The 13,439-nt window shown below is 39.5% G+C and overlaps 1 protein-coding gene and 1 non-coding gene across 2 annotated transcripts in view; both read left to right on the forward strand.

The window, feature by feature from the left end:
- The window catches only part of LOC100347161 (PRELI domain containing protein 3B-like), a 172,941-nt gene extending 160,432 nt beyond the window's left edge, over positions 1-12,509 (forward strand). Inside the window, 1 exon segment of the mRNA XM_070076787.1 lies at positions 11,913-12,509. Within this exon segment, the coding sequence (XP_069932888.1) occupies positions 11,913-12,509 (597 nt within the window).
- On the forward strand, positions 7,327-7,432 carry LOC127493809 (U6 spliceosomal RNA). The gene has a single exon (XR_007924349.1). It is a non-coding gene; the product is annotated as a U6 spliceosomal RNA (small nuclear RNA).
- Positions 12,510-13,439: the final 930 nt, after the last annotated feature.

The following is a 13,439-nucleotide window of genomic DNA, read 5'->3' on the forward strand; positions in this document are numbered from 1 at the left end:
ACATTTAAGAAAAAAATTAGAATATGAATGCTATTCTACCTAACAATTGGTTTTGCCTATCACTTGAAAAATCACTTTTATTAGAATAAACTCTCAAGCTTAATCAAGAATATAAGAGGCAGTATCTTCTTTAGTCTTGTAAAATTAATTCTATGTTCTCTGACTTTGAAAGTTCACCCTTGCCTCTTACAGCTTTTCTCTTTCTCTTATTTCTTAAGTTATTTTTACTATTTTCTATGTCAGTTATTTTTCTTCAATAAAAAAGAATTTTCCCATGTCCTTTCCTTTGTGGAGATCTGGACATCATTCTCTGTCTTTTTTTTTTTTTTTTTTTTTTTTTTTTTTTTTTTTTTTGACAGGCAGAGTGGACAGTGAGAGACAGAGAGAAAGGTCTTCCTTTGCCGTTGGCTCACCCTCCAATGGCCGCCACGGCCGGCGCACCGCGCTGATCCGAAGGCAGGAGCCAGGTGCTTCTCCTGGTCTCCCATGGGGTGCAGGGCCCAAGCACTTGGGCCATCCTCCACTGCACTCCCTGGCCACAGCAGAGAGCTGGCCTGGAAGGGGAGCAACAGGAACAGAATCCGGTGCCCTGACCGGGACAAGAACCCGGTGTGCCGGCGCCGCTAGGTGGAGGATTAGCCTATTGAGCCACGGCACCAGCCCTTTGTCTCTTTCTTATCTTATGTCTCTTTCATATTTGAGAACTTCCACCAGGAATGGGCATACCTCTACAGCAATGGTACTGTGGTTCACAACATCTCTGGTATAAGTAGTGAATTTTGCTATGAATGAGTCAAGGTTTCCTCAGTTTTCAATACTTTTTACATGCATTTTTGTTACAATGGGTAGCATTGCCCAATTACCATGTTTCTATAAGCAGCCTAGCCAAGGTAGTTTGAGAAGGTGAATTTGGTGATGAATTTTCATAGTAAAATACTTGTTAACTAGGCAAACACAAGCCAAAAGCATCTTACATGGCCTCTGGCTGAAGATGAAAACTAGAGCCAGCGCCAGCCCAGTGAAGGCCAGTTTTTGGGTGAGACCTCCTACCAGCCTGGCCTTAAAACTCACATCTTTTGATTTATAGACCCTCAACAACAGGCAGAGCTATCTTCTTGCAAAGGGGTGAAGGCTGTTGAGTCAGAACATGAAAGCAGCCTTAGACAAATGTAAACAAATGAGTGTGAGTGTATTCAATAAAACCTAATTTACAAACACAGGAGTGAACTGAACTTAGCCTGCAGGCCATAGTTTGCTGTGCTAAACTCATTTTCTTAAAAGCCTTTTGATTGCTTCCCACCACCCAGGTTATGACCGGTCTTTCTCTGTTTGTTCCTCAAGAGAAAGTTTATAGAACACATGTTTATGAATTGTTCACGTGGTTGTTAGGCTTTCCTGTTTTCTTCCTTTATCTCCTACACGGTCTTTCTCCAGACCATCTTTAAGAACTCTGCAATATATATTAAAACCATCTTTGGAAAAATGAAATCAATTATTTCAGTTATAAAATACTCATTTTTTCAATTTATATTTTGAGATATCTTCATCACACATTTATTTGATAGCTTTAATTTGTTATTAATTATTCGAAGATTTCATATTAGTTTCCATAGAGTCCTTGGTTGCTGAATCCAATGTATGAGTCATTAGATTTTTTTTTTGCTATTAACTACTGGTTTCCTACTCTTTAAATGATACTTTCTTGTTTGTTTCTTTTCATATCCAATAAGTTTTCTCATTGTTTCTTTTGGCATTTGGCTATTGTTGACTTGTTGCAAGTATTTCAGTTATTTTTCTTCTTTTAAAGTTTATTGATATTTTGTGCTTATAGGTAGATCGATTGTTGTTTGATGTCTTTGACTTAAATAGCCTTGTTTATTCTCTTTATTATTGTAGATCTTTGCAGTGTCCACCATGCATCCCAAGTTCTTATACTTAACCAGCTGTGACAATTTAGTGCTTGGTTCTATACTTGGTGATAGTATGTCTCAGCCCAACTTTCTTCCTCATTGTAGTGCTTACTCTCACAAGGACTTCATCTTACACTGAGACACTACTAATGTTGAACTCTTATGCGGTGTTGTAAGCAAGTTATTAAGGAAGCTTCTCCACTGTTGTTGGTTTGGACCTCCAACATTGTCCAGCACTGTTTAACTGCTGATTGAAACTCTTTCTTAACTAGATAGCAGCTGCTCTAATAGCCACTTCTAGTAAATCTTTTTGGTAAGCTAAACCCAGATCTTTGCCGAGGATTGGCAGGAAATCTTGTTTAAAAAAACAAAAGCAAAAGAACCACCAAAAATCCCAAAAATGCTAAAAATCATACTTTATTCAGAAACTATTGCAATAAGAGAAAAGAGACCTCAGTGCAGAGGAAACGTGAGGCTTTATAGTCAAGGAACAGTATAGAAGCAGGTAGATAGAATATTACCAAGAGGAAATATTCAGGGTAAGGGAGATTTTTGCTAGGCTGACATTAAGAGAATTTTGCTGAAAGTAGGCCAGAGTGTTTAAGTATCTACTGGGCTTTGGGAGTGAGGAATTTAAGGCACTAGGAGTGACTAGCGATTGAGGGTGGGAGGCTCTCAATGAGCATGGCAAGGCACACTGGACAAGGATGCGAAGCTCAAGGCCCGGAGAGCCCGAATGAGCCCAGTCAGTATTGGGTAGAACAGAGCCTTTGCCAACCCCGACTTGTGTTTCTGTCCCCAGCCCCATGAGGCTTTTCCTTCTCCTTTTCCCTTTTCTAGTGCCCTTTCTTGTTTCACTCAACACTGTTTCAGCAGCTGAGCGGAAACAAAGATCAAATTGAACTCAGCACTGTCTGGGTGCGGGGTATGTCTGCAGCACACCTTATGGTGTTTCTTTCGTCTGGCATCACAGTCAAAGCTGCTCATTTATCTAAAACCATAGAATTATAGCCATATATATATATATGTATATACATATATATGTACATTTAGTAGTTATTTACTAAGGAAGTGCTAAAGGAGATTAATATGATAACAACTATCCTGTCTTAGGGAGAGATGCAAATATTTTTCTGCTTTTAAAATTTGTATAATATAGTCATTAAATACATTTTTGTATAGTTTTTAAGATTTGCCCATTTTAGGGACTGCAGGCTCGTGGGTAAAGCCGCAACCTGCAGTGCCAGCATCCCATATGGGTGCCAGTTCAGGTCCTGGCTGCTCCACTTTCCATTCAGTTCTCTGCTATGGCCTGGGAAGACAGTGGAAGATGGCCCAGGTCCTTAGACCCCTGCACCTGTGTGGGAATCCTGGAAGAAGCTCCTGGATCCTGGCTTTGGAACAGCACACCTCTGGCCTTTGTGGCCATCTAGGGAATAAACCAGCAGACGGAAGACTCTCACTCTCGCCCTCGCTCTTGCTTTTTCTGCCTCTGCCCCTCTGTAACTCTGCCTTTCAAATATATAAATAAATCTTAAAAAAAACCTAGAAAATAGAGAGAGGTTTATGACATATAAGTAATTTTATATCATTTTATATATTTAAATATAAGTGGTCTAAATAGTTGTGCTGTTTCAGAAGGAGAATCTTAATTTCTTCTTGTTATTTTGAAGTGTGCAACTATCAGAATAATTTAAAAGCATATTTTAGAAGTCCTATTAAGACTATTTGTCATTAGCTAAAATAACAGCATACAGTAACTTCTCTTTCTTGACTACCTCTTTGCACATCTGTCTGCTACCTTTGAGAAAGGCATATTAACAACTTGCCCTGTGAAGCAGATTTTGCTGATGAATTGCTGCCAATTGGGTATTAAGGGGAATTGGGAACACATGTTTTGTTTTAAAAATCTCTAACAATTTGGATGGGTTGCCTTTGGACTGGACTAATTGACACTCAATCATTGTCATGCTGCCTCGCCTGTGTGTGATAATCATTTTGGAGACAATGGTTTGCAAGTTGCACTTCATGACTTTGGATCTGACTAGCAGTATTGAAGTAAGTGCTGCCATCTGACCCATTTCACAGTGGATTAGGAAATGCAGCTCTTACAGAAAACCTCCTAACTGTACTAATTTATATTCATCTGATAACCCATTGAGGGGAAAATGGGAATGAGCTGGCAGGTGGCCTTTCAGATATAAAGGGCACATGGCAAACTGGTTGCTTGTTGCTTACTCACTACGGAATACTAGATAACAAGAATATGAATAGTTCTGGAATATTTGGTTTTTAATTCTGATTGACAGTCTATTCATAATCTAAAATTTATAATTTAAAAGTTGTAAATGATCAAGACTAATTTGTGCATATTTAATACATTTATGAACATAACATATGGTTTGTTCTTTTTTTTTTTTTTTTTTTTTGACAGGCAGAGTGGACAGTGAGAGAGAGAGACAGAGAGAAAGGTCTTCCTTTTTGCCATTGGTTCACCCTCCAATGGCCGCCGCAGCCAGCACGCTGTGGCCGGTGCACCGTGCTGATCCAATGGCAGGAGCCAGGTGCTTCTCCTGGTTTCCCATGGGGTGCAGGGCCCAAGTACTTGGGCCATCCTCCACTGCACTCCCGGGCCACAGCAGAGAGCTGTCCTGGAAAAGGGGCAACTGGGACAGAATCCAGTGCCCCGACCGGGACTAGAACTCGGTGTGCCGGCGCCACAAGGTGGAGGATTAGCCTAGTGAGCCATGGCACCTGCCAATGGTTTGTTCTTAATAACTCATGTTAGAATTAGACCTATGATTACTGTGTTATCATGTATACAGTTTTAATGGGTTGTTTGGATTTGTTTCAGTTTACTGAATGAAACCAAGGCATGCATAAGATTTATTGTTTTTCCTAACACTAGTACAAAGTGACCAGAAAACAGCCTTCTGAAATGTGAGTTTATAAAGATACTCCAAAGACAACATCCAAATGAAAAAAAAAATAGTATTTAATGCTTAAAAATAAAAACAATTAAAAGTCTTCCTTATAACATATACATATTCATATAAATATATACATGTAAGTTAGAAAGATAGTTTTATATTTTATTAAGCATTTAATCTTTAGGATTATTGCTTACCAAAAACTTGGAAATATTTATTTTGTATTAATTCTTTAAATTGTACTCTATGATAAAGGAGAGATAAAATAGAAATTCTACAAATCATATTTAGGAATAACACTTTTATCTTGTGCTGTGTTGTTTTGCTAATTAATTTAAACTAATTCTGTATTTTAAGTAATGGTTGAAAATATCAGCACATTAATTTTGAAATGAAAAATTTTTAATTTACTACTAATACATAAGTAATAATTCTCTAGATCTTTTAAATGTATAATATAGCATTTATCAGTCAGTCTATTTCTGATAAATTGTGTTAGGAAAACACCAATTTTATATTTATTTTTAAAATTGTTTAATTAAAGTTTTTAAAAATGTTTATTTATTTGAAAGGCAGAGCTACAGAGGTAGAGACATACACACACACACACACACACAGAGAGAGACAGAGAGAGAGACAGAGACAGAGACAGAGACAGAGAGAGAGGTCTTCCATCCACTGGTTCACTCCCCAAATGGCTACAATGGCCAGAGCTGAGCCAATCTGAAGCCAGGAGTCAGAAGACTCTTCTGGGTCTCACATGTGGGTGCAGGGGACCAAAGTCTTGCACCATCTTCAGCTGCTTTCCCAGGCCACAGCAGAGAGCTGGATCAGAAGTGGAGCACTAGGCCTTAGTACTGGCACCACCAATGTTATATTTAAATATTAAAGTAGTAAGCTTAATAACTGATGTACAACTATGAAACAAATAACAAAATCAGCTTCTAACATTACTAAGTATATATTTTCTGTTAACATTGGAGAATGTGTGTTACCGGAGAAATTGCAGGGTTCTTGTCTTTGCGCAAGAAAGAATTCAGGCGTGAGACAGAGAGTAGTGGGAGGTAAAATAGCAAGGTTTATTAGGGAAGGGACATCCATAAGGACGGATGGGCACCTTTCCAGACAGGACCTGGGAGAGAGTGCAGTTGCTCGGACTTGGGGGCGGGGGGCCCAAGGTTACATGGTTGAGTGGAGAGAGTACACCTGGCCAGACCAGGTGGGCGGCTCAGCAGAGAGGCAGAGGGCTGAGCGCACAGTCCAGTTGAGGCTGGGGGTTTTTAAGGAGATGGGTCTTTGTCTTCACACATCTTCTCCTGAAACAAAGGATTTTATGGCTGTAAATATTAAGAAGCTCCTATCTGAGTTTTCCCTTGAAGGTATAAGACAGGAGGAAGCCTAGCTGGCGCCATCCTGGGTTCAGAGGAAGGGTGAGCAGGACCCCCTAGAGAATGGGGATCTGGAGCAGGGTGTTTGAAATGCAGATACGCAGCTGCATCTGGGAGATTGTGGAAGATTTGTCAGGCAGAAGGGGCGGGGGATCTCCACCTGGCAGGTTATCAGGTAGAAGGGGGCAGGGCAGGATGCGAATACCAGGCTGCCCCTGAAACATTGTCAGCAGATGCATATGCTGGACATAGATGTCTTCTCTTTAGGCCTTTATGTCACACACACATAAGCTCATAACTGACTTCTTACCTAACATGTGCATGGAAAAAAAAGAGAGAAAGAAGCTGAAAAATTAAATTAGAACAATTTGAAAAATAAGAGGCAGTAATAACTGAAATTCTTTATATTTTACTGTCCCATAGCTCTACTGAATACCTAATTGCTTATTTCATTCAGTATTTCTAACGTCTATATAATACATCTCTTCCATATAGCAGCATAACTATTCAGAAATATAGAAAAAGCTTTATAGAAATTATTTACATTTTATGGAAAAGTAAATTGAAGTCTAGTTGCTGCAAACTTAAGTTGTTAAAGTAAATAATTTGAAGAACTAGAGTTTTAGCTCAGTTTGGGAAACTTCAAAGTCCAAGTTCCATTTTGATTTGCTGTCAATTAATTGATCACTAAGAAGCTATTGACTTCAATATGATTATACATGCTAAAGTATCCTATGATGGAGACAGGAATAAGAATCTTTGGATTGCCAAAGACTGTTACAGAAAATAAAAATAGATTTAGAAATATGCAAACTCTGACACTGATTTCTTAATATAAAATCCCAGACCAAGAGGCAGTGTATGTTTATGTTTCGCTTTTGAGGTAAATCTATTGATATTTTAGGAAATAACTGAAGTGTTTATTTCACAATATTTAAGTAATTTTGAATTTACTAATAAATAAGTTCATTTTTTCCCTAACTCATGGTTTTGATCAAATTATTTTGCTTACTCTCTGTAAGAAAAAGACAATATATGAATTGTAAGGATTTCAGATAATGGGTACTCAACTCATATTTGTTGAAAATTGCATGAATGGTGCTTACTTCAGCAACACACATACTGAAATTGACATGATACAGAAAGATCATCATGGTACCTGTGCAAAGATAGTGTGAAAATTTGTGAAGCATTCTGTATTCCTAAACTTTGTAGATGTCATATTGTTTGCTATTCAGTTATAAATATTGCTTCACAGAATTATACCATGTACATGACAATATTTCCTCTCTCCCCATATTGTGATCATTATTATGAATCTCACATTTTGTTATGTTAATATCCCTGTTTTCAAGACAAATAGTATATATGAGTATGTATATATCTGTATATGAAATGAATATGCGAAAATGCTGAAATTGTTAAATAATAATAAAAACACAATAAAAATAAAGTTGTACAAATAAATGAAAATACTTTTAAAGTGATATAGCTTATTATATCCATATCAATTAGTTAATAATAGATTTTGGAAACCCACCATGGAATCAGTTATAATCCATTTTCTTTGCATTATCTGACTCTGGTATTATCTTTGCCAATTGTTTTAATTACCATGGCTGTTCAACCATCTTGCATATAAAACATTTGAATTTTCAGGCTTTTATGTTGCAAGACAATTTCAGATTGGGCACAGATTTTTAAATTGTAAAAAATGCAAGTACATTTCACACAATGTCATTTGGATAGTTTGATTATTGAGTACAAATTTACTGAAAGAAGAAAACAGTATAGCAACTAATTGAAGAGAGAGCTACTTAGATTTTACATATATTTTTATAAATACATATTTCAGATTTGTGTTAAATAGCACTTGTATAATTATTCAAATGGAATTTTTCATTGTTTAACCTAAAACTCTGAGAACCTTCAAGTGTGAGTTTGTATAGACTCTACTTTTTAAAATGATTTCTGTAGTATTAATGGATAGTATTTTACACAAGAATAGCAAGGCAATACAGTAGAATGAGTACTGGAGTTGGAAGCTCTCAGCTACAAAATGAATCTGTATAGTCTTGGGTAAAGTTTTTTTAAAAGATTTATTTATTTGTTGAAGTGAAATGGACACTATGGGAAACGGTGACTTGATCAGCATAGCCCTGACTGTTAATTAACAACTTAATACATTATCCCTCTTAGTAGTTTTTTTTGTCTGTTCTACTTAATATGACTGGTTTAATTCTGTAATTAATACACAGTTATTCTTAAGTGTTGAAATTTAACTGAAATGTGATCCCTGTTAAACATAAGAGTAGGAATAAGAGAGGGAAAAGATGTACAATTTGGGACATGCTCAAGCTGACTTGCCCCAAATGGTAGAGTTAAAAACATACCAGGGGACTCCAATTTAATCCCATCAAGGTGGCATGTACCAATGCCATCTCACCAGTCCAAGTGATCAATTTCAGTTCACAATTGATCATAATGAAAGGACTAAGAGTCAAAGGAAGCACATAAACAAGTCTAGTACCTGCTAATACTAACTGATAGAATAAATAAAGGGGAGAGTGATCCAACATGGGAAGCGAGATACTCAGCAGACTCATAGAATGGTGGATGTCCTAAACAGCACTCTGGCCTCAGAATTAGCCCTAAAGGCATTCCGATCTGGCTGAAAAGCCCATGAGAGTATTTCAAGCATGGAAAGCCAAGATACTCTGGCAAAAACAAACAAACAAACAAACAAAACAAAACAAAACAAAACAAAAAACCCTAAATGAAAGATCTCTGTGAGTGAGATCCCAGTGGAAAGAACAGGTCTTCAAAGAAGGAGGTACCTTTCTCTGAAGGGAAGAGAGAACCTCCACTTTGACTATGACCTTGTCTAAACAAGGTAAGAGTCAGTGAACTCAAAAGGCTTCCATAGCCTTGGAAACTCATGACTGGTGCATAGGGAGATTACTGATGCCATAGACAGGAGTGTTAATTTGTTAAGTCAACAACAGGAGTCACTGTGCACTTACTCCTCATGTAGGATCTCTGTCCTTAATGTGCTGTACATTGAGACTTAATGCTATAATGAGTACTCAAACAGTATATTTCGCTTTGTGTTTCTATGGGGGTGCAAACTGTTGAAATCTTTACTTAATGTATACTAAACTGATCTTCTGTAAAAAAAAAAAAAAAAAGAAAGAAATTATCAATTCCCAACTTGACTCTCACTGGGATTAAACATGACAATAGGTCTGATCTGATTTCATCATCATTTAAAAAATCATCTATTATTTTTCACTTTATGTTTGTGTGGGAGCAAACTGTTGAAATCTTTACTTAAATGAATCCTCATGTGAATGGAAGGGGAGAGGGAGTGGGAAAGGGGAGGGATGCGGGTGGGAGAGACGATATGGGGCGAAGCCATTGTAATCCATAAGCCGTACTTTGGAAATTTATATTCATTAAATAAAAGTTAAAAAAAAAGATTTATTTATTTATATGAAAGGCAGAGATTCAGGCAGAGGCAGAGAGAGAGAGAGAGGGAAAGAGAGAGGTCTTTCATCTGCTGGTTCACTCCCCAAAAGCTGCGATGGCAGAAGCTGGGATGATCTGAAGCCAGGAGCTTCTTCTTCCAGGACTCCAATGTGGGTGCAGGGGCCCAAGGGCATCTTCTACTGCTTTCCCAGGCCACAGTAGAGAGCTGAATTGAAGTGGAGCATCTGGGACAAGAACCTAGGCCATATGGGGTACTGGCACTATAGAAGGCAGGTTTACATGCTATAGCACAGTGCTGGTCCCTTGGGCAAATTTTAACATGTGTTTTATTTTCCTTATCTTTCCAAGGAAAATCTGTGATGTCTACTAGTCGGTGTACCATTAAAATGAAATCATACATTGTACCTTTTTTTTAAAGGATTTATTTATTTATTTGAAAGTCAGAGTTACACAGAGAGAAGGAGAGGCAGAGAGAGAGAAAGGTATTCCATCTGCTGGTTCACTCCCCAGTTGGCCACAATGGCCTGACCTGCACCAATCTGAAGCCAGGAGCCAAGAACCAGGAGCCAAGAGCTTCTTCCCATCTCCCACCGGGGTGCAGGTGCCCTAGGACTTGGACCATCTTGTACTGCTTTCCCAGGCCATAGCAGAGAGCCGGATCAGAAGTGGTGCAGCTGGGACACAAACCGGTGCCCATGTGGGATGCCGGAACTGCAGGCGGCGGCTTTACCGGCTACACCACAGCGCCGGCCCCTATGTTGTACATTCAAAATAAATTAAGGAATGTAGTGAAGTTGACACTGAATAAGAAGCTCCAGTGACAATCTTTCCACAGATTTGCCAGGGGAACAGCTACACATACTCCAATTTTTCCTCATAAGAGTTACAGAGGCCAGGCCCTGGACCTGCTCCAGCATCATGCAAGAACAGGTGTCCTGATGCCACAGACTAGTTTTGGCTCTCTCCCCCAAGCCTGCACAGGGCCTAGTGATTGTGAGACCCAGATTAACCCATGCAGGAACTGTCTTATTAGCTGGGGAGCTGCCGTTATCACCTTTCCTACATCCTGAAACGGAGAGCAAGAAATCCCATAAGTGTTTTGGAGTTAAGCTATAGACTGATGCATCGAGCAGTCTCATATGAGAGCAATCTCAGATGGTGAAGCTTCGGTACACACTACAGTGCCCAGTGGCGTTCCATGTTTTCATTCCCCACCAGATACCTACCACCGCCATTATCAGCAGTGGCTGAGAGGTGCAATATCATGCAGTGACCCCACCTCACAGGAGACAGACCACAGCTCACCTTAGTAGTAGAACATCTTGCTTAGAATTTTGAGGATAGCTACTAACGAAGTCAGATTACAAAAAACAGTCCTTCAACACAGAGGATGATATACTCCACATTCCAGAGAATTGTGACCTCACTTAAAGAACAAAATTAGGGGCCAGAATCCAACCTTTAAGAATTGATATTTCCAAATAATCAGATGAAAATTTCAAAATAGCTGTTTTAAGAAATATACATGAAATGAATGAGAAGACAAAGGGGATCCAATACTCTGAGAGATTTGGTAGAGATGTGCAAATAACTAAGCAAATCAAAACATGATATATCAAAACATGATATAAGGCATCAAAACCAAAATAGGCCCGCTGCAGCTCACTAGGCTAATCCTCCGCCTTGCGGCGCCGGCACACAGGGTTCTAGTCCTGGTCAGGGCGCCGGATTCTGTCCCGGTTGCCCCTCTTCCAGGCCAGCTCTCTGCTGTGGCCCGGGAGTGCAGTGGAGGATGGCCCAAGTGCTTGGGCCCTGCACCCCATGGGAGACCAGGATAAGTACCTGGCTCCAGCCATTGGATCAGCGTGGTGCACCGGCTGCAGTGCGCTGGCCGCGGCGGCCATTGGAGGGTGAACCAACGGCAAAGGAAGACCTTTCTCTCTGTTTCTCTCTCTCTCACTGTCCACTCTGCCTGTCAAAAAAAAAAAAAAAAAATAACCAAAATAGATCAAACAGAAGAATCTGTGTGTTGAAAAAAAGCTTACTTGGAAACATACAGTTGGAGAAGTCAAAAAATCTGAGTCAAGACAAATGGATAAACTTTGGAGAAGGTCTGCTGGGGCGCTGAGGGTGGAGAGGGGGCAGGGGTAGCCTCTTTGGCTCCTTGTTCCCTAGCACGGCCCTGACATCGCAAGGCCGCCGGCACATTGAAAATCTGGACCTCAGAACACGTCTTTGACCACCCATGGGAAACCGTTACAACAGCTGCAAAGCAAAAGTACCCATACCTGGTGAACCCGAGCGTGGTTGGCGTGGATGGGCTGCACAGACACATAGACCCCTCTGGAGAGCTGCACAGCCACAGACTCCTCAGCACCCAGTGGGGCCTGCCCTCCATCGTGAGGTCTCTTACTGGTGCAGCAAGAATCAAAACATGTGCGCAAGAACATTCTGTCGTTGATCCTGTAGAGAAAACAATGGAACTCAAATCTACTAATATTCCATTTACAAATAGGGCTTCAGTAGGTGAGAGACACATGTACAAACCATAGCCTCAGGACCCAGAAAAAATGAGTTTAACTCAAGAAGCCAGAATCGCCGTGAAAGGAGTCAGCCTCAGAAATTACCTCGAAGGACTGATGTCCAGTACGAGGTCTTCCAATGCTAATAAAGGCCGAGCAGCGAGGGAGTGGGTAATGCATGAATTAAATGCTGAGACTGAAGAACTGGCAGCGTCCACAAGAGGAAGTGTAAGGGCAGTGACGGCAGCAGCAGTGTTGGTAGAGAAATGACGGCCGTCCATTCTCCGTAAGGCCCCAGCTCTTCAGGCCGATGCCTTTATTTGCTATTTAAAAAGTACAACTATATTTTAGGTAGAATTTTTTAATAAACTGGAATAAGAATATGTGACGTTTGATAAGAATAAAAAGATGCAGGGCTTCGAAGAAGGATCATCTGAAATTAGTATTGTCTGAAATGAGAATCTAATTCTCCGTAGGTAGAATTGAAAGCTTTTCATATGCTGGAACTCCATCATGCTTTGGAAAAACCCCAGAAAAAAAACAAAAACAAAAACAAAAACAAAAAAAAAACAGCCACCTCTTCTGAACACACCACTGTGCTACTGCTATAGAATTCAACAGCTTGCATGATGGAATTCACTGTAAAAGGAGAAATTGTACAGTTTTAAAAGACTTTAATTTGTATAAAATAACTTGCTCTGCTGAAAAACCAATGTTTGGATTTGGTACTTAAATGATGTAATTGGAGTGAACATTTAGCACTACAAGAATATATGACGCCAATAAAAATATGATTTTGCTACATTGAAAAGTACTGTATTGATTTGCCAAAGTTTCCTAACTCAATAAAGGTACTCCTTTCCTTTAAAAAAAGCTTATGAGAAATATGTGATAGCATGGAAAGAAAAAATGTTCAAGTTACTGGAATTCAAGAGGAACTTTGGGATGCCAAAGCAGCAGAAAACATACTTAGAGATATGGCAGCAAACTTCCAAAAACTAGAAAGAGATGCAACTACCCAAGTAGAGAAATATCTGAGGTCACCAATCAGATTCAGCTCAAGCAAGTTACCCTGAGACATATTGTAATCAAGCCCTACAAAGGCTAGTTCTTGAGATAGCATTCTCAAAGCTAACAAAGAAGGATGAAAAGGGGGAGCAAGAGGAGCAAGAGGAGGGAGGAGGGGGAGGAGAAGAAGGG

This window comes from Oryctolagus cuniculus, chromosome 7, assembly GCF_964237555.1.
Source record: "Oryctolagus cuniculus chromosome 7, mOryCun1.1, whole genome shotgun sequence".
In the NCBI taxonomy this organism is placed as follows: domain Eukaryota; kingdom Metazoa; phylum Chordata; class Mammalia; order Lagomorpha; family Leporidae; genus Oryctolagus; species Oryctolagus cuniculus.